General features: G+C 45.7%; 1 protein-coding gene across 13 annotated transcripts in view; it reads left to right on the forward strand.

The window, feature by feature from the left end:
• GRB10 (growth factor receptor bound protein 10) overlaps nt 1–21,388 on the forward strand; it is a 203,454-nt gene that overhangs the window by 58,167 nt on the left and 123,899 nt on the right. For 2 of the 13 annotated variants that reach the window (XM_054559172.2, XM_054559173.2), the window contains exons 2-3: nt 2,877–2,973; nt 7,391–7,503. The exons of 8 other annotated variants lie outside the window; for them this stretch is intronic. Coding sequence is in view for 2 of the 5 variants with exons in the window: in XM_024249925.3 (XP_024105693.2) it covers nt 2,923–2,973 (51 nt within the window). In the remaining 3 variants the exon portion in view is untranslated. Of the gene's footprint in view, nt 1–2,876; nt 2,974–7,390; nt 7,504–21,388 lie in introns of those variants that run through there. 3 more of the 13 variants (XM_024249925.3, XM_054559170.2, XM_054559176.2) reach the window with 2 other exon arrangements.

The raw sequence follows: 21,388 nt of genomic DNA on the forward strand, positions 1-21,388 counted from the left end.
GATTACGTGTATTTCTAAGTATTTTGTTATTTTTGATGCTATTGTAAATGGAATTATTTTCTTAATTATCTATTGGATTGTTCTTAATTTATAAACACAAATGGTTTTTGCGTGTTCACTTTGTATCCTGTATCTTTGCTGAACTTATTTACTAGCTCTGATAGTTTTTTATTATGGAATCTTTAGGGTTTTTACATATAAGATTGTGTCATATATCATCTCTGAACCTTGATGATTTTAGTTCCTCCTTTCCAATTTGGATGCCTTTTATTTCTTTTTCTTGTCTCAGTGCTCTGGCTAGGACTTCCAATACTATGTTGAGTAGAAGTGGTGAAAATTGGCGTCCTTGTCTTGTTCCTGATCTCAGGGGAGAAGCTTTTAATCTTTCACCATTAAGCATGATGTTAGCTGTGGATTGGTTACATTTTATTAGAGACCAGAGATAGCCCAGCCCTCTTACTGTATCTAACTATAGTTTACTTGTCCCGAGGAAACTGTTCCACTGGGCTTATGGGACACATGTTTTCCTGGCTGAGAAGCCATCTCCTTTGGCAAATACTTTCAAAGGTGAAATTTAGGTATTAAAATCGGCATATTAAGTGATATTTTTGACAGTCTTAACACACATTAAGTTTGAAACTTCAGGGAGAAAATAAGAACATATTTCGATATGTCGAACACATCCAGGAATTCCAGAAGGCATATTAGTCAGGGCCAGTGAGTCTCCACGGATGAGCTGGGAGACTGGGAGATGACCACAGCAGGGAGGTGTGCGGCGTGCGTGGGGGTTGTGGGCAGCCTGGTGGGATGTGGCAGAACTGTCACCCAGCGGGCAAGGTGGCCAAGAGGACACTCCTTCCTCTCCCAGGCCCTCAGAGATGTGGGCGAAGGGGAGAAAAACAGGTTCCTGCAGTTAGGGGAGAAGGCAGAAGGAGTGTTTGGAGATGGGGCTAGGAAATGGGAGGCGGTGGGGTGAGGTAGAGAGTGAGGAGTCACACAAGAGTGTGTCTGCTGGTGTGGAAGGCAGAGGCCGCCTGGCTGCCCGCAGGAGACATCCAGGCATGGTCCTGCGATCTGGCAGCAAATGATTTGGGGCACTGATCCACCTCAAGGGCTAGGGGTGACGGCCTGTCCAGTGAACCCAAGCTTATATGTGTATGAAAATAAATAAATATATATTTAAATATATAAATATTTATATTCATATGTATTCAATATATAAAGATTTATTTTAAGGAACTTGCAAGTTTGAAATCTGCAGAGCAGGCAAGCTGGAAACTCACGCAGGAGTTTGCTGCAGTCTTAAGCTAAATTCTTGTTTCTCTAGGAAATCTCAGTGTTTGCTCTCAAGGCCTTCTGTGGATTGGGTAATGCCTCTGTTAAGGGTCATTTTCTTTAAGCCAAGTGACTGTAGACATTAACCACACCTACAGAATACCTTCATGGCAACAGCCAGACTGGTGTTTGACTAAGTGACTGGGAATTAGAGCCTGGGCTGTTGACGTGTAACACCAGCTACCCCGAGGACAGGCTGACTGCGAGCTGGAGAAGGCTGAGGCCTTGGGGCTGCTGGTCATGGCCGAGGTGAAGGGTGGATGCGGCCACAGTTCTCACTCAGTAGGTTGGGGACGTCTGAGCCAGGTGATGGACATGCTTGCTTCGTTGTGCCAGTACTTCCACTGCTATTGACTGCTTCCTTTCAGCCCCAGCAAAGTGGTCTGGGGCATTCTTTGGTGATTTGAGGGATTCTAGAGAAACTCTTGCAGAAAACATGATTGGTAGTAAATTTTACAGATCTGGGATGCTTCTGTTCCTTTTAGCTGTGATGAGAATTTCGTAGTGATTTTATATTTTGGGTCTGTGTTAGTTTAGGAAGGCTGTCATAACAAAGTGCCACAGACTGGGGAGGGGGCGAGGGGACTTAAACAGCAGAAATCCATTTCCCGCAGTCCTGGATACTGGAGGTCCGTGATCAAGGTATCGGCCGATTTGGTTTCTCCTGAGGCCTCTCTCCTTGGCTTGCAGATGTTCATTTTCTCAAGGTGTCCTGACATGGTCTTCTCTCTGTACAAGTCTGTGTTCTAATATTCTCTTCTTACAAAAACGCCGCTTTTATTGGATTAGGGCCCACCCTAATCATCTCATTTTAACTTAATGACCTGTTTAAAGACTCTCCTTCCAAATACAGTCACATTCTGAGGTACTAGGGGTTAGGGCTGCAGCTTAGGAACTTTGGGAGGATACAGTTCATCCCACAACAGGGTCTTGTCTTGATTTTTGTTGTTGTTATTCTGATTGTTAGAATTAATATCCCTCATTTTATTCTGTACTGGGTGCCGTGGCCCACAGGGGAGAGTGTGGAATGAGTTTGTGAGGTTGGATGTCCACTGAGAATTCCGATTTGTTCTATGGCTGGTGGAGCTAGTGTTCACTCAAATGATGTTCTGTGGTCCTGGCCCCAAACACACACACACAACCCCTTCCGGGCTTCTTTGGAATTTGTCTGAATCCCTGTTTGTGAAAGCATGATGAAGTTTGCAGGGTATTAATAGATGGTATAGGGAAGAAGGGTGAGGCAGTGCAGGAGAGTGCTGGGAAAGTGTGAGTTAAATTTAGAGGATCTGATGTCACCCTCACCACTCTGGGCACCCTTCTACCCCACAGACTTTTGACTTCACAGATGACCTCTCAGGGCCCCATAGTTGGGGACCATCTCTGCATGTCAGCAAAAAGTTGGTGCCCTGAGCAAGTGTCCTTACTGAACCTACAAGCTAAGGCCAAGAGCTGCCCATTCAGACATGTCACACTTGAACCAGCCATAAGTAGTGGATTTTTTTTTTTCTGGCTTGGCTTCTCACAGTCTGTCTTTATTCCAGGTGCTGCAGCGCAGTAAATGTAATTTGAAGAAGGCAGAAGGAACCCATGGCTTTAGCTGGCTCCCCAGATTCCTTTTTGCACCATCCGTACTACCAGGTATGGGCAAGCACGTATATCTGATCCTGGCCCGATGGTGCTGGTCGAGGGCCAGGGCACACATGTCGCCAGCAGCCATGGATCGTTTCTGTAGCTCTCAGGTCACTAGGACACGCTGGAGCAGGGGCTGGTGACAAGTCCCATGGTGCAGAGGCCCACTGCCCTTTTCTGCCTTGGTCTTCTGTGTCTTGCTTTGCCTTGTAAGATAGCGTGGTCATATTCCCGTTTGACTGTGCGTACTTCTCTAAAAGAGTTTGGTTGTAGGACAGAGTTGCCCGCTGAGAGCCGGGCTTCCATGTTTGGAATGAAGCAAGCACTGTGTTTTTCACCTTCTGGGTCGGGCCAGACACTCCTGATGACGGGTTCTGCAGTGATGGTGGATGTCGGGACATTCACCTGGAGACATGTGCTCATGCGTGAGGGAGTGGGAAGGAGAAAGGGCTTGGTGTCTTAACAGATGTTCTAGAGGGAGTGCTCTCCACAGATTGGCTCTTTCCTTTCGTGAGAGCCCTAGGTGGAATTTTGTGGGAGAACAAGTTCATATCTGTTCCTTCACTTTCTCTAGCTCTTCTTCATGGGCTGCTAGAACAGTTTCATCTGCAAGTTCCCTTCATCTTCTGAAATAGATTTTATTTGAACTTATTTGAACTTTCACTTGGTGTAGACGGATTCATTTTTAGGGGATGGTCTTTGGTTCTTTAGATTTGATTCGCGAATCCTGGTTCATCCTTACTCGTGCTTTTGTCATTGGAAGTACTTACACCATCTCTCCCAGGCCTGTGACTTTTTGGCTGGAGCAGTCCTAGGTTTGGAAGTCCTTTCATATGCTCTGGGTTTGGTCAGGTTTTTGCACTTCTTTGAACTTACTGTTTTCTCTCTTAGTCTGTGAAGTCTCTTTTTAGCTACTGTGATGAGAAATTGCCTACAGCATTATGGCTGCAAAAAGACGCCTTTGAACTTTTTTTTTTTTTTGGTATCTAAGTGAAGCAAACCTTCGAAGAAAGGCTGAAGATTAGGAATACCATTCATTCTAATCATCGAATGTGACACAAAGCCAAAATTGGTTACAAGCCAGAAAAGAGGATTAAAACCTTAGTGAACTGCGAAGTTTGGTGGTGACCTCTGGGTCTGTGTAGTTTGTGAGCTCTGGAAAAGGCATCTGCCTCTGCCTCTGCATAATTGTTTTCTTGTTCTTAAAGAGGCTGTGGTTGCCTCCCCCCATTGATTAAAGCTCTGTGCTGCACCCACGGGTCACGAGTCCAGTTCTTGTGTGGCTAGTTAGCGTCAGCTAGTTGTCCGGGCCCGACTGCACCCTTCACCCCTGCCTGCCACTTCCTACTCAGTCGCAAGAGAGTGCAGTCAGCGCAAGAGAGTGCAGTCAGCGAGCTCAAAGAACAACGTCCCCGAGGGAAAGTCTCTCTGAGGTCATTTTAGTAGTGCTGTCCTTGGCTGGGTATAGAATAGGCTTTTAGGGCCAGATAATGGCCACAGAGGTTCTGTCAGCTTCCCCTCCCTTCCTGGCATTTCCAGTTTCCTGCTGGTACCTACAGAAGTGGCAGACGTGCAAGCTGTGTCAGCTCCTCCCTTGATGGCCTTGTTAGGTGTTTGTAGTCGCCGCTGCCCCAGGCTGCTTTCCTGGAGCCAGGAAGCCAGGAAGGAAGCGTGGGCATTCCCGGCTATGTGCTGTCATGCTTTGAGGAAATACTCATTGCTTCTCAGGGCCATTCGAAAGTACTGTCTTACTCTTTAAAAAATCTGACAGCAAGACTTGGCAGCATATGTCCCTTGTTCCTGGAAAATAAGATGACAGTTCCAGAATTTCTCAGAATATGGGATGATTTACAGTGGGTTCCAGTCTTGAGCAATCGTAATTATATAATAATAATTAGATAAATCTCCGGAGTTTTATAGAGAAAAATTTATTCTTAAATCCTTCAACATACAAATAATTTTCTAGTTCTAGCTGTTCACTTGCAGCAGTGGCTTGGATTAGATAGATGGTTCAGTCCGTGAGTCACTGATGTGATTTTTAAAATATGCACAGAAGCACCAAAATTACTGTATGCATTTAATCATCCTGCTGTTGGAGGGCAGCAGTTGGGGAGGGGTTCTGGCAAGGTTGGGGATGACCCACTTCACTTTTAAGACTTAAGTTTTTCCTTTAGAATGTGACACATCGTAATTCTCTGACCTTGGAGAAGTCCTGCCACTTTTCCTACCGCAGTTTCCATACAGAAGTTTTGGTAGAAAAGGGTTAATGGTATCTGGGTTGTGGCAGGGATTAGAGGAAATATGTCTAAATTACCCGGCGCCTGGTCATCCTTTAGAAGCTGAGTCAAGGGCTGTGATCTTTAATTCTTTGGATCTTGATAGAGCACCAGCCAGGTTCCAGGCACATGTTTTGGGCTAGGGAGCCAGCTTTGAGCTCAGCAGACAGATCTTTGGGGCTCCTGGATCCCAGTGGAGGAGACAGACATGGAACAACTGGCAAGTGAGATAGTTGTGAATAATGATACTAATTCTGAAGCAAATAAAATGGGACAACGGGAGAGAGAGGGCCAGCTGCCTTGGTCTTCAGGGGGGCTCTGTTAGTAGGGTCCTATAGCTCATTGTCTGCCATTTTTAAAATCAAAAGGTCTGAAGCAAGAAATTTCCTCATTTATTATGCCACGGCAGAGTCCAGAGCTTTGCCGAACACAGGGTCTGCCCAGGAAGTGGGATGGGGTTTATGGGGCTCCCTCTGGGCCCTGCACATCTGTGTTCATTGATGTGGACACTGTGTTATCATTCTCCCTTCCCCAAAACTCTTAATTCTTAACCGTGTCCAGCCTTCAGGCTTTTGAAGAAGGGATTATGCACCTATGATAAAAGTTATGGTAAATAAAAGCAACATTTATTATCTTTCAGAAAAATGCAAAATAGGAAATAAAATGCGCTTGGCTACAAACTTCCGTACACAATGTTGAACTGAGCGTTAGAAATGAAACAACTTGCATGTGAATTTTATATAGGTGATTAAATTTACTGTTGAATTTCCAAAAGCAATGTTATTTTCATAGTTTCCTGATTTCTGAATTAAAAACAATCGTGCTTAGAAATGAGCTCTTAGAAACTCTCCTTGCCATCCTGCCCTGCAGAGCCTCAGCTTTTGGTGGAGATATGAGCAACAGCATTAGTGCACATACATGTTGTCCAGCCCAAGGACACCGCGAGGTGTGTGTTGTAGTTCCATTTCAGTGCTGTGTCCCTGAACCTTCAGGCGGGGAACCTGCTCTTCTAGTGCAGAGCTTGACGAACTGCAACCTGCTTTTGCAGATAAAGTTTTATTGGAGGCTGGTCATGGTGGCTCACGCCTGTAATCCCAGCACTTTGGGAGGCAGAGGCAGGTGGACCACTTGAGGCCAGGAGTTTGAGACCAGCTTGGCCAACATGGGGAAACCCTGTCTGTGTTGAAAATACAAAAATTAGCCAGGCGTGGTGGCGCACACCTGTTATCCCAGCTACTCAGGAAGCTGAGGCAGGAGAATTGCTTGAACCCAGGAGGTGGAGGTTGCAGTGAGCCAAGATCGCGCCACTGCATTCCAGCCTGGGCGACAGAGCAAGACCCGGTCCCAAAAAATAAAGTTTTATTGGAACTTGGCCATTGGTTTTTGTGTTGTCTGTGGCTGCTTCCAAGCCCCATCAGCAGAGTTGGGTAGTGTTTGACCTTTTACAGAAAAAAGTTTTTTCTGTAAAAAAAACTTTTTTTTCTGACTGCTAAAATGAACCTTTTTGGATGGACAGAGGCTCAAGGGGGCCTCCTTGTATCAGCTCATCTCCTCCCCATTTTCTGGGTTAGAAACAGTCCTCAGGTGAGACTTCATCTGCTGATCACATACAGCTTTGGATTTTCTGTTGGGTGCCCTAGATTCCTTAATCTTTTGGCAGTGCATGGAGGAGCTGAAAGATGACATCATCTCTGAGAGTTGATTTGGTCTCAGTTCCTGAAAATGAATTCCATTCCCAAAGTCTGTCACTGTTGTTATTATTATTATTATTTTTTTTAGTGAAAGAGTGATTCTGTAGTATTTCATTTTTAAATACTACACCCCCCATACTTTGGCTAAAGGACATTTTATTAGACTACATTTTCTTTAAGAAATTTATTGATAGTACCTGCCACTCTTAACCTTTGAGGTGGGAAGTTATGAAGATCATTTGAAATGTCTCTCTTTAAATTTTATTTGACTTTTCTAGCTGATAGGACATTTACCTAAAATGATTTTCCAAGTCATTTAAGGTTATGATTCTGAACTTAGTAACGGCAACTATGTTATGGAGATATTTTGTGAGGTAAAACAGGCAGTGTGTTGACTACTATTCACCTGCATGGCTCTAGGCATGGTGTTTAAATTCTCCACATTTCTTCTGTTTTCAGTGTCATTGTGAGAGTCATTGTGAGAATTGGAAGACACTTATATTAAAGCCTTTGGCATTGTGCTTAGCATACAAAAGACCCTGTTAAATGTGAGCCACTGTTTGGATGAGCTGGTATGTAATTTTTGTTGAGTGTAGAATTATTTTTAAGAATGTAAGTTTTTTTTAAAGTGATTTGTGTGATACCTATGTAAATTTGAGATTATAATCTTTTTAAGTCTTTAAAATCACATGAATATTCACTTAAAACAAATAGATGGCATTTGGTTTGGGAAAATACTTTTCATTGATCTGGCAAATTGCTGTTAACTGGCTTTATTTATTTAAATCCTAGGTAGTTAATTACATATTAGTAAATAGTTTATACTTTCTGTAACAGAATCAGTTGAAAACTCTATTCTTTAAATGTTCTAAGTAACTTTGACTAATTTGTTTATTCGCTTACCATTTTATGAACAGTTGATTGGCAGACCATGGCTGGGTATTAGGGTACCAGGTGAACAAGATGTCAACCCTGCCTGCAGGGAGCTCCCAGCCCTGGAGGGAGACAGACACAACAACCAGCTGTGGGCCACCATGGCCTGGGATGCTGTCAGTGTTGTGCTTTGTGCAGACAGGTAGAGGGGAGGGTGATTAATCCCCCACCCCATGTCATTTCCTGCTAGAACCGTAAAACTTACATATTCGACAGCCTGCAAGCTGACCACTCTGGCTGGCAGGGGGGAAAAGATTAAGCTCTTCCTGTGTACTTGCCTTGTCTTCAGCCTTCTACCGACTCTATGAATTGGGTACCTTCATGATACCCATTTTATAGATGAGAAAACTGAGGTTTTTATTATATGCTGGTCATCATGCTGAGGACTTTACTTGGATTTTCTCTCCTGCCAATGCTACACAGTGGGGACCTTCATGTTCTCCCCTTTACAGATGAGATTATCAAAGCAGAAAAAGGCCATCTCTCCTACTGAGTAACAGAGGTACATTCGTCTCTGTGAAGTGTGTGTATGTTTAATGTTGGTGAGACTGAGGAGAACAAGTTTTTGTCCAAATGCCAAAATCTCCTCCTCAGAATTATTATAATAAAACATTGAATTTGTATCCTGCAATTTTGGACTTACTGAATTTCTTTGATCATGAAATGCCATAAGTCAGTTTTAACAACAGCTTTTCAGTTGAAATAAAGATTATTATGTATTGTCCCTAAATGTGTCATGTATGCTGATCGTAAGGTGTTTGCATTTTTAAAATGTGAAAATGGGGAGTGGGGCATGTCTTACAATCAATGAAATATGACAGGTAAGTAAATAAATGGAAATAAAAATACATAAGTATGTATATATTCTCAACGCTTTTCTTTTTAATGTCTAAATCTTCTCAAACATCATCATCCTCTTAAGTGTGGGCTTTAAAGTCTGATTTTTTTTGAATAATATAAACAACTGTATCACATATTTCCTATGTATTTTTTTTTTTTTTTTTTTTTGAGACAGAGTCTCACTCTGTCACCTAGGCTGGAATGCAGTGGCGCAATCTCAGCTCACTGCAACACCCACCTCCCGGGTTCAAACGATTGTCCTGCCTCAGCCTCCCGAGTAGCTGGAATTATAGGCACGCACCATCACACCTGGCTAATTTTTGTGTTTTTAGCAGAGACAGGGTTTCGCCATGTTGGCCAGGCTGGTCTTGAACTCCTGGTCTCAAGTAGTCTGCCCATCTCTGCCTCCCAAAGGGCTGGGATTATAGGGGTGAGCCACTGCACCCAGCCTGTGTTATTTTTATCCTCTCTCTGGTACAGTGGCAAATACTCTGGATGTGTTATTTTTTCTATTTCTTTTTTCAAGGAAACCAGGGCTTGCAGATATTGGTAAGTTGCCCAAGGTCACACAGCTTGTATGGGATAGATCAGGGATCAGGCGTGCGGGGTCAAGCCTGAAGCCTGTGTCCTTAACCATTCCACTGTCTGGTTTTTCCTTGGCACCATGTGCTTGGCTGTGTAGATATCTATTTGATTGATTGGAGGTGCTAGAGTTAATTATCTTTTTAGTAAGATTTCATAAGCAGTGGAGGAACAGAACACATTATTGGTCTATGACTTTGCACTGCCTTTGAGAAGGACATATCTAATCATGGATACCTATATCCCACTTCTGTTTTCCTCCTGCTTATCACGGGGGTTAAATCCCCACAGAAATATTTGTGTTCTTATAATTTTCCATCCCATGAAAGTTCAATGTTAGTAATCAACTTTCTGTTTGCCATCTATCTGCCCAGAAGCTACTATGAAATCACTTATCAAAGTCTTTGTTTTTGTTTTACTTATGAGACCAGATGGTTGCCTCTTCAGTTGTAAAGTGTCAAAGTTTCTATTAGACCTACAAAAACCAAAACTTACCTGCTGTGTGTGCGTGTCACTGTATTCGTCCACACTCACACTGCTGCTATAAAGAAGTACCTGGGACTGAGTAATTTATAAAGAAATGAGGTTTAATTGACTCATAGTTCTGCATCCTGTACAGGAAGCATGGCTGGAAGGCCTTAGGAAACTTACGATCATGGCAGAAGCAAAGGGGAAGCTGGCAAGTCTTATGTGGCTGGAGCAGGAGGAAAAGAGCACAAAAGGGGAGGTGCTACACACTTTCCAACAACCAGGTCTCGTGACAACTTACTGTCATGAAGAATAACAAGGGGGACATCTGCCCCTATGATCCAGTCACCTGCCACCAGGCTCCTCCTCCAACCTTGGGGATGGACCTGAGATTTTGGGCAGGGATACCAATCCAAACCATATCAGTCGCCATTACAGCAGGCAGGGCAGGCAGCAGGCAGGACAGGCAGCAGGCAGGTAACCAGCAGAGCAGGCAGCAGCAGGGCTACCTTGTGGGAGTGTTTTTCCAGGAGAGATGGCAGTATCAAGTGCACGCAGACTTGGAAAGACATCATGGTGTACCTGGTTGGAGCATGAATCCTTGATTCAACTGTTTTCTTTGCACAGAGTCATATTACTTGATTACCAAAGGGAAGGGAACTCATGACCCTCAGGGACAGGCTGTTTATCTGTGGTCAGAAGATGGGCCTCCTGTAACATTGACTGTGCTCCTTTCTGGCCTTGTCAGTAACGCAGAGCAAAGAGCAAATCACTTCTGTTTCTCTGCGTTTGAAGTTATGTGTCGTTACCCACCCAGCCCCCAGCTCCTTCAGGCATCCTTCCTTTGTCGGGGTTTGTGGCACTTTTTCCTGTTTCCTTTCTCCTGTTTTGCCTAGCCCTCTTCAAGGGAAAGGACCAGAACTAATCAACACTTCAGATGAGAATGACCAGCTCAGAGCTGGGCGGCTCACGCTCTCCCTTCAGGACACATCCTCCCATCCCTCATTGTAGCGCAATGTTGACTTTTTTGAAGGAAGGTCTCTTCATGCACCCACTGTCGTGTCCCAGGTCGTGTTTATTTCCAGTTGATTATAAGTAGAGACATTGAGAAAATGTGTTTAGAGATTTTATAGCAATTTGAATGTTGAACTTAAGAATAAAAATGTGGATATGTATCGTATTTTTGTTTTATTTTACTTTCTAGCAATTCATTGCTATTGTGAATTGTGAAGTATCCATGCTTGACAGGTTGATAGGGACAGCAAAAACTGCTTCTTCCCCGCAGATGGCTCCGGAAGCACTAGTCTTGGCTATCTCAAGATATCACTGTCATGCCTGTGGTTTTTCTGTCCTTGGCAGCTCCAGTTTGCAAAGTTGAAGCTTTGCGTTTATGGCCCATTGTGGCCTTGGTGTGTCATTTGTGCATGGTGAGATTTCCTCAGGCGCTGCTGGAACATGCGAGTCCACTGCCTCCAGCCAGTGGCGGATCATGGGGGACAGCATCTGTGCCCTCCCACTGTGTCGTCCACTCTTCCCTACAGGCCTGATGTGACTCCGCTGTGCTTTTGCTGACGTCCTTAACCACCTCCTTGCCGCTGCACTAGGGCGTGAAGGTTGGAAGGTGCCTGTGGGTCCCTCTGTAGCTCTCAGTGTGACCTACCTCCCACTTTCCTATGTCTGTTTGCCTTGAGCAGCTGTTCTAGTCTTGGCTCCATCAAGAGTCTACACCGTTTTGGGGGGTCATGTGGCCAGCGGGAGGTGAGCCAGCCCAGGAGGCATGCAGGCCCCGGGTTTGAATCCCAGTACCGCTTCAGGCATGTGAGGCTGACAGTTATACTCACACTGTTATGAAACGAGAGCCTCCAGGGACCACCCAACTAGTGGGGCCTTAGGAAATCCCAGTTGACCAGGGGCACTGGGCTGGAACCCTGAACAGGGCCTTTGCTCCTGGGATCCAAGGGGCTGGATCCCTAAAGACCACTTCATCATCTTCCTTTGCCCCCAGACTCTGGTTTAGCAGGCTCTGGGGTACTGGCTGAGGGGTTCATCCTACATTTCCAGACCTCAACTGAAACCCAGCTTATTTGTAAGATGGGACCAAACAACATTAGAACATTTCGTTCTTTGAACAGTGAGGAAATGGTTGGCAGTTTCTTAGTGGTTGCCCATTCTGGGAATACAAAAGTGCGTTAAGACATAGCCGGGGCTTAAAGGATGTACCCAAGTAATAGAGGAAGGAGAATTGTACCTGTTGTTTAATGCCTCTAAATAGGAAACACCTGACCCCTCTGTCTGTGGACACAGATGGAATTTGAGTCCTTCACTGCCAAGGACATCATTGCTTCACTGCAACTTTTCTCTTTTTTTAAAGAAAAAAAAGATATTTGGTATTGTGAAAAAATAGCTATAAAGTTATATTTTGCTTTACTTGTCCCTTCAGAACTTCACTAAAAGAAAAGTAAATTTTGTATAAATGTATTTTATTTTTCAACATTGTGAAGGTGTTAATTCCATTTAAATTGGTCTTTGAGGTCAGGTTCTTGGCATTTGCAGGGTACTTATATGGATTTTTCAGCTTTCTAAGGCATAAATGTGGCCTTTGTAGCTTGTGCAGTATGAGGGGTGAGTGCCAGGGCATCTAGAGAAACAACTTAATCCTGAGGGTGCTATCTTTACCTAAGGTGGGTGAAATGGGATTAAAAATAACCCTACCCAAGGAGGACATTGAGGGCAGCTTCTGAGGAGAGGCTGTGTGTTTGGAGGCCAGGTATAAGTAATGTTGGGGAAGGAGAGGGGGCGGTACCCTGTCACCCCACCTCATCACTCTGTCACCTCGTCACCCTGGCATTCTCCCCCATAGTCCATCCCCCATCATCCGGTCACCCTGGGCCCTGTCGCCCTGGCTCGCATCACTGGTTCTGTCACCTCTTCACCCTGGACTCCCCTTTCTTGAGTCCTCGTTGTAGGGCTTTGAAGCTGTTGCTGCCCATGTGCCCCCATCAACTATGTTCTCCTGGCAGATGGGAATGTGCTTTCTGTGGCTTTGAAATCTTCGAACACGTGGAATTTCCCACCTTGCTGCAAGCTCGAGGGACTGCAGATGCTGTCGGAGCTGCTCTGTCTGTGCCGTCCGACATCTTTGCCCTGACACTTCTTTGGTGCCAGGCGGGGTTACCCTGGGGCCTTCCAGGGGACCTTTCTATCGCCTTAGGAAGCCGCTCTGGATCTTGGAATGACCCTTGCAGGAAGTCCTTGAACATAAGTTTATGGCCAGTCCTTGGCCTCCTGAGTGGGCACGAGGGTGGGTAGGGCAGAGGGGCTGTGGCATGGTGTGTAGGTTAAGGGTTTGGGGCTCAGCTGGTGGGGGACAGCCTAGGAAGCTGGGAGCTGCTGGGCCCATGGTACACCCTGCCTGTGGGGTGCAGGAGAGAGAGGAGAGGAGGGCACAGGAGGTAGCATAGTGACCGGGCCAGCCTCCTCAGCCTGTCTTTGGCCTGATCCTCCCTACCAGCAGCCTGGGCTCTCCTTTGCCACCAGTAATACTGAACTGCTCTGCTCCCTCCTCCCCGCTCCACGCGCTGTCTTCTTCTTCCGTTTCTTTGCCTGGGCCATTTCCTTGGACTTCGGCCTGGACACCTTCCCTTCCTGCAGCAGTCCCTGCCGCACCCCCATGGAGCCTTCTCTTGCATTCCTGAAGCCAATCCTGGGCCTCCCTCTGCCTGACCCCTCCTCATGCTGTCGTCTGTCCTCCCCCATCCTCAGCCACCCCAGATTCTGCTTGAGGACAGAGTGGAGACCTATCACCCTTCTGCTTGGCCCCTACCTAGTGGGGAATGGGTCACATGGTGAGGTGGCACCCCGTCCCCAGCCCAGGTCAGAACACCTAATTCTCAAGCTGCAGAGTCCTACGAGGGGCAGAGACAAGAGCTAACAGGCTGGGGCTTGGGCCAGCAGAGCAAGAAGGTGGCAGCAGGTGGGGTGGGCTCACTTTGTCATGAGTTGCTTCTCTTTGGCATAATCAAATGGCCAGCATCGTTCCTCTTCCCTTTGGGGCTGTTATTCAGTATAGTAAGGGCTACTTGAATTCAAGCTCTGTGATCCGCGGCAGTTGATCTGATGATCACCGCGACGGCTCCTCTGTGACTCATGGGCAGGCAGCGCCTGCAGCGTGGATCTTGGAGTCGCATCCTGGGCAGAGGGAGGAGTCGCATCCTGGGCAGGACAAAGCGGGTCGGTGCAGGATCTCATCACACTCCTCCGCACAGTGTGAAACTGATGAATTATTTATTTCTGGAATTGTCCATTTAATATTTTTGGACCACAGTTGACTGTGGGTAACTGAAGCTACAGAAAGTAAAACCAGGATAAGGGGGGACTACTGTATTCTCCAGGAAAGTTTAAAATAGTTTCATGGTTGGGTACCTTTACTGTGTTAAAATTGTTTGAATGTGGCAGATACTGTATGTGGTGTTCATGTTAACGATTTATGAAACTTTTCAATGAAGCAGGGTGTTTCTTTTCTTTCTGGCACCTGGATGAAGAGGGTATTTATTGCAACAATTTCCTGCACTGGATTTGGGTGCCGTGCAACTTCTGTGATTGCTTGCTCAGTTGCAGAAGAGAAAAACTGTTGGATAATATCGTGCTTTAGACAGCCAGGCAGAGGAAAATGCTGTTTTAAACAAGCCAGTAAATACATTGATGAAAATTTAGGAAACGGCAACTTTTTTTTTTTTTAAATGGTGTACTTTGGCAGAGAGAGGAACCTTAAAATTATTCCTTTTATTAAAAGCATACAGAGTAATTTAAACATAAGCTTCTTTACTTACTTTCTGATTGAAGTGTCTGGTCTTTTAAGGTGGTAACTTTGTTTAAATTATATTTTTATATTCCCGTACCATGCACGTTTAGTTGGGATGACTTGCTTTCACTGTTATTTTTCCTTGGGGTTTTAAGTGTTGCCATATGTGCCGGGTTCCCCGTCCGGGATGTGCCTGTCCTCTGCTCTCTGGGCCTCTTTGGCGCCTGGTGTCAGATGGGCCTCATCATCTGTGTCTGCTGCCACAGGTTATGAGTCTCAGCAAAGGGGGTCACTTAGGTAGGGTTTGCGATCCTGTCTTCATCATGCAGTCAATACTCTCACTTTGGCAGTTTCCCCAGAACCTGTTAAATATTTATGTGTGTTTCAAGCAGACCCTGCGAAACTGGCTACTGGTACATTTATTATTATTATCATCTTAACTAGAAAGAAACAAAGTATTCGAAGTGACTGTGATATGAATTATTAGCATTATTTTTAACTTTTGTGAGGTTTTCCTATCATTGATCTTAAAGAAGAAAGTAAATATTTAGCTCATATTTAGTTTTTCCTCTTACTGAACTTTCTGTGACTTAGTTGATGTGTTTGTTAGTGTTTCTGGAAAAGTGGTAGGAGACCATGTTTCTTTTTCTGAAGATGGACTTCAGCCTGCAGCTCTGTTAGGGGTTCTCTGGTGTTTGTTGAGAGGCATTCAAGTTCTGTGAAGGATTTCAGCCCCACTCCCAGCAGCTGGAGTGGGGGGCAGAAGAATGTGTCTCCACCAGCTATTTCTAGGTGCCAGAGATCCTGCGTAGCATGCAGGAACTGGGATTTGATCACTTGATAGTATGACTTAAGAAAAAAAAAACCTATAAAAGGAGTAAACTCACAGGAAAAACAAAACTTGTCATTCTTGGTAGGAAATTCCAAAGTGTAGTGGAAATGTAAGGAGCTGGTTGTAGCATTTATTTCATGGAGAAAGTGGCATCTGTGTAATTGTTAAGGATGGTTACTCTTTTTTTTTATTTTTTAAATTTTACTTTAAATTCTGGGATATACGTGCAGAACGTGCAGGTTTGTTACATAGGCATACATGTGCCATGGTGGTTTGTTGCACCTATCAACCCATCATCTAGGTTTTAAGCCCCCCATGCATTAGGTATTTGTCCTAATGCTCTCCCTTCCCTCGCCCCTACCCCCTGACAGGCCCCAGTGTGTGATGTGCCCCTCCCTGTGTCCACGTGTTCTCATTGTTCAGCTGCCACTTATGAGTGAGAACATGCAGTGTTTGGTTTTCTGTTCCTGTGTTAGTTTGCTGAGAATGATGGCTTCCAGCTTCAAAGGATGGTCGCTCTTAAGATGAAGTCCCTTTGCAGGGCCTTCTGTCTCTGTCTGCAGTGATATTCTTCTGCCTTGTTTTCCTCCTTCATGTAGGTGTCACAGGACACCTGTGGGCCTGGCCCTTCCTCCTTGCAGTCTTCACTTTTGGACCCCTTTTCAGTGAGGCCTTCTGTTGTGTTCTGTGTAAATTGCAGTCTCCGCCCTGTTTATCCAGCTCTATTCTGTTCTTTTATTCCATAGCACCATACTCTCAGATTATAAACAAGTAAATGGTGTGTTTATTGCTCACTATTTGTTTTCTTTAGATAAAATACAAACTCCATAGGTCAAGATTGTTGCTTTAAACACTCATATGCTGGGCATAGAGTAATTGCTTGGTAAATATTTGTTGAATGGATCAGTCTCTCTGAAGATTGACTATATTTTTCTTCTGCTTGGGTGTCCAAGAGGTTGGATACTCCAAGTCTCTGAAACTCTGTGATTGGTTATCCATGACTCTGTCACCCTTGGGTGAAGATTTTGAGGGGTTCAACAAGCTTAGACATTGGACAGTAATTGCAGGGCCCCTCTTGCTGCTTAAGCGTTCTTGACCCTGAGAGCTATGAATGGCAACCTCTGCTCTCAGGGTTTCGACGGTTACAATTTCAGTATGCATGGGACTTATGTTGGGCTCCTGGTGAACTAGGTATTAATGTGTTTTTGAAACCTGCCCTTAATGTACAAATTACTTTGGAGTAAAGTTAGATCTCTGGTCCTCAAAGACTGAAATATTAGATGTAGAGTGCCAGTTTAAGACCCAGGCTGGAGAGTCCCTGAGTTCTGTACTCTGGGACCCTCGTGTGAGAGTGAGCTCTCACTGATCTCAGTCAGTGTGCTCAGGAAGCAGCAGTGAGTGGCCTGAGCCGAGGGCACCGCAGTGGCCGTGAGAAGAAAGCGTGGGTGGAAGTGGATGTAGAAGGCAAAATAATCAGGACCAGTAAGCAGTTCATAGCTGGATAAGGAGGAGCTGGAGGCTGACTGATTTCTGCATGGGTAACTAACCCATGCAGATGGCTGACTGGCATTCAGGGAGGTGAAGGTAATGCCAGCATTTCAGAAGAAAGACATTTCAAACCAAACTCATCTTCCCATTCCCCAAACTGGCCTCCCCTCTCTCTGTTAATTCTCCCTTGAACTGGGCACTGGGCTTCCTGATTTGAGGGAGCTTGGATCCCCTTCCCTTTCTTCCTTCCTGCTGGACACAGTTTCGCAAGCCTCCGGATCTTGGCTTGGGAATCCCCTCTCCCCTCTTTGTCCTGGCACTTAGTCAGTGGGCTGGAATCGTCTGGGCCGACTGAGTCCCTGGCCTCCTCCCTTTGCTGGGCGCCCAGGGCCCCTTGGACTCCCTGCAGTGACAGAGGAGTCTCTACCTGGGGGGATCAGAACTGGGCCTGCTGCATGTTGAGCAGTCTGGAGTGGGGTCAAGCAAAGCATGGCCATGGCCTTGTGGTTGCGCCTCGTAGGTCCCTCCAGGAGCTGGTACCAGCGCAGGGTGAACCGATCTGTGTATCTGACCATCGCTCCTCAATGGATCCAGAGACCCCAAGAACCTCATTTCAGAGAATGAGGCCTTGGCTAAGTGGTGCTAAAAAGCAATTTCCATCTAAACACCTGGTTGATAATACGGACACAGGAGAAGATACGCTCTTCAGATCTACTGATAATGAATGAGGTTCCTAACTTAGGGAGAAAGTATTTAGATAAAGAAATGTTTTCTAGCTTCAGTGGTGGATAAGGAGGGGCCTGTTGTCATATCTGTAGATTACCTGTATCTGTGTACATTTTAAGTTTGTATTACTTGTGTTTCCACATATGGTTCAAATTTCATATTTATGTATATATACATATATATGTGACTGTGACGCGTGTGCATGCACACACACACACTCTTCAAGCTTATCGTGCGAGTGAGTGTCCCTCCTTTCGGTGGCAGCATTAGGAGCATGTGGCCTGGCAGCTGCTTCCTGTGGTGGAGCCCAGTTGCCCCTGACTCCCTTGCTGTTGGTTGAAGCTGGAGCAGTAACCAGACTATTGCGCTTATAACTGCTTTTCAAGTCCGTAAGAGTAGGGTCACCTCTGAGTGTAAGGAGTGGTGAAGACTTTCTGTGTTTCTGTCCTTGATACCCCCTTGCAGGTGTTAGGCTGCCACAAAGTGGGAGACTGTCTCCTTGGAGGCTGAGAAAGGAGCTAGCATGTGTTTTGTGACAGGACTTTGGATACCTCATCTCACTCAATTTTCCTGCCAAACTTTTTGAAATGGGTATGATCCAAATTTGCCTACAATAAAAGTGAGGCTCAGAAACTTTGGTTGACTTATCCAGCCCGGCCAAATAGCAGGAATGCAGAAAGTGCTGGCTGCAGCCTTTATTTTCTCTGGCCCCAAACCTGAGCTCCTTCCTCCCTCCCCTCATCTGGCATCATCATTTGGAGGTAGTTTATCGTAATCTTTTCCGTCTTCCTTTTCTCTCTGTGTGCCATTCTGGATAGTTTCTGTTACTATGTCTTCATAGGGTGCTCCTACCGTAGGCCTCTCCAGACCACGCCAGCCGTTGGGCGAGGGAGCCTCACAGTGTGTCTTTGGCGATTGGTCACTGGGGATGGAGGGAGGGGAGAGAAGCGTGGTGTCCAATGTCTGGTTAATCCTGCTCGCATATTTTTCATCTCCTGTATTGCATTTTTAATCTGTAGGGTTGGATTTGGTCATTTTATATCTTCCACTTCTCTCCTTATTACTCATGCTTTGCTTTTCCTTCTTGAATGCACAGAGCATATTTATCTTCATCATTTTAATATATTGCCTGCTATTTCCATCATCTTGGACATTTCTGTATCCATTTCTCTTGGCTGATTTCCCTTATCATTATGGGTTTTATTTTCTTTTCATGCTTGGTACTTTTTGTTTCGATCCCAGTCATTGTAAATTTCACCTGGTTGGGTGTTGGCTGTTTCTTGGGAGGGGGCTATTCTGTTAAATATTTTGGGCTTTATTCTGGAAAGAAGCTTCTTGGAAATAGTTTGACCCTTTTGAGGCTGGCTTATAAGCTTTGTTAGCTGGGCCCAGAGTCACTTTTAGTTTGGGGCTAATTTGCTCCCACTGTTGAGGCAGGACCCTTCTGAGGTCTGTCTTGTGTCCCATGCGTAAGGAAGTTTTCCATTTGGGTTGGTGGGAACACGCTTCTCTCCAGATGGCTCTGTCTCCTTCATTCTGGTGGTTCTTCCCAGTCTTGGTATTTTCCTTACATGCATGCGTCATTAATCCTCAGCTGGAGATGTGTGTGGAGAGCCCCCTCTCTTGAGCGCTCTCCTCTCTGCCTTGACCTTCCTGAGTGCTGAACTCTGTCTCCTTAGGACTATCGCAGGCTCTGCCTGGAAGGGAGATTCCCCCTCCCTGCGCTGCAGCTTGGGAGCTCTCTCCAGCCAGTGAGTGGGCACTAGTAGGGCTGCGTCATGTGGATCATGTCTCAGGAATCACTGTCCCATGCTGCCTATTGTCAAATGTGTGAAAACTGTTTCAGTAGTTATTTAGGGGGAGAGGGTACATCTAATCCTTTATATTCCGTATTGGACAGAAGCCCAAAAGTCACCCATGATATTATTTTAACCGTGGTTCTAGGAATAGATTTGCTTTGGAACATTTTTGTGGAATGTGCAGACTCAGCCTTAGAACTCAGAAGAAGTTTAGACGTCATATGGTCCAAAAACCTGATTTTATTGGTGAGGAAATAGGCCCAGAGAGTGAAGTTATTTGCTCAGAATCATAGTTTGTCACACTGGCAGTTTGTAAACATTTGGCTCATGCCACAGTAAGATTTTTCATACCTGAAGGGCGAGGTGAACTGTTTCTCACGGCCCACAGCAAGGTTGGGATCCACCAGTTGTTCCTGCTGTAATGGCTGCCCGAGTTTGGTCTTACTGGGAAAAGTCACTCTTTGGCAGAGGGAGTTTCCTGAGCCCTGGGATCTGTGCTGTTTATTCATTTTTATAAATAAAATGAGCTTTATCCAAAGCCTCTGGGGAGCAACACTATGAACTGCCGTCCTGTTGCCCTGCCAGCCCAGCCCTTCTGCTTGCACCTGGAAGCTGCTCCATGCCCTTCCCTGCTCCAGATCGCACCTGCCCTTCGAAGGGCTGCCACACCTGGGAGCCCCAGGCTGGAGCTCCAGGCCAGACCTAGCTTACCTCATTCTGCCTCCAGCTTCTTGGCATCAGCTGCCATTTACCCTTGGCCCCCTGCCCTCCGCCTGTGGGAGGGACTTAGAAATGAGGAAAAGCCACCACCAAGGATTACATCATATCAAACCCTGGGGCCTTTTCCTGGTCAGCCAGGACAATGAGAATTATTTCCAAATTCTGAGATTATTGTTGAGAAAGTTCAAGGAAGAGATTTCTCTCTTCCTTCTGCTCATGGGGGAAGAGTGTGGGTGTGTCATGTGCCTCCTACGGCCCTGATCTGCTAGGAGGGCAACTCTGGCTTTGTTGATCACTCTCACAGCTGCACATGGTTTGGTTCTCTGGTTTTAGTGTAGAGGTTGCTGGGGTTGCGGGACCCAGAGAGAAAACAAGAAGCTTGAAGCTGAAGAAGTTGGGTTCAGCGCAATTGCAATGGCTTTGTACATCCCACCCGAGAGCTCAGGAGGGCTCAGGATTGCACTCTGTTTTTTGTTTTTTTTTGAGACAGAGTCTCGCTCTGTAGCCCAGGCTGGAGTGCAGTGGTGCAGTCTCAGCTCACTGCAAGCTCCGCCTCCCGGGTTCATGCCATTCTCCTGCCTCAGCCTCCTGAGTAGCTGGGACTACAGGCGCCCGCCACCACACCTGGCTAATTTTTTGTGTTTTTAGTAGAGACGGGGTTTCACCGTGTTAGCCAGGATAGTCTCGATCTCCTGACCTCGTGATCCACCCACCTTGGCCTCCCAAAGTGCTGGGATTACAGGCGTGAGCCACTGCGCCTGGCCTCAAGTTATGTTTAAAGTATATAAATATAATTTGACTGTAACTTGCATCGTCACTGATTGTCTTGTAGTACTTTAAAGATTGTGTTGTCAGCGTTATTAAGTGGGTAGTTTAGAGATTCTGATCTTCTAATTTCTCAGACTGTTAAGTTACTCTAGAACTCATAATTGATTAAGGTACTGCTACATGTTGACTATTCTAACAAATTAATATTATGTTAATATGTGTGGATATTTTGGTGTCTGAATAGTTGCCTTTTTGTTAAAGTTGGGGATGGAGGAAGTGGTGGGGAGGGGTGAAGGTAGGGGAGGAAGAGGTAGAGATGATGGTAGAGGGTGGTGGTGGAGTGGGAGGAGGAAATAGAGATAATGAAGCGTGTGGAGGTGGATGTGATGGTAGCAATGGAGATGTTGGAGATGTAAGAGGTGAAGGGTGGTGGGAAGGAGTAGAGGTGATGGAATGGGTGGAAGTGGTGATGAAGGGGTAGGTAGTGGAGGAGGAGGAGG

Source organism: Pongo abelii, chromosome 6 (assembly GCF_028885655.2).
Source record: "Pongo abelii isolate AG06213 chromosome 6, NHGRI_mPonAbe1-v2.0_pri, whole genome shotgun sequence".
NCBI classification, from domain to species: Eukaryota; Metazoa; Chordata; class Mammalia; order Primates; family Hominidae; genus Pongo; species Pongo abelii.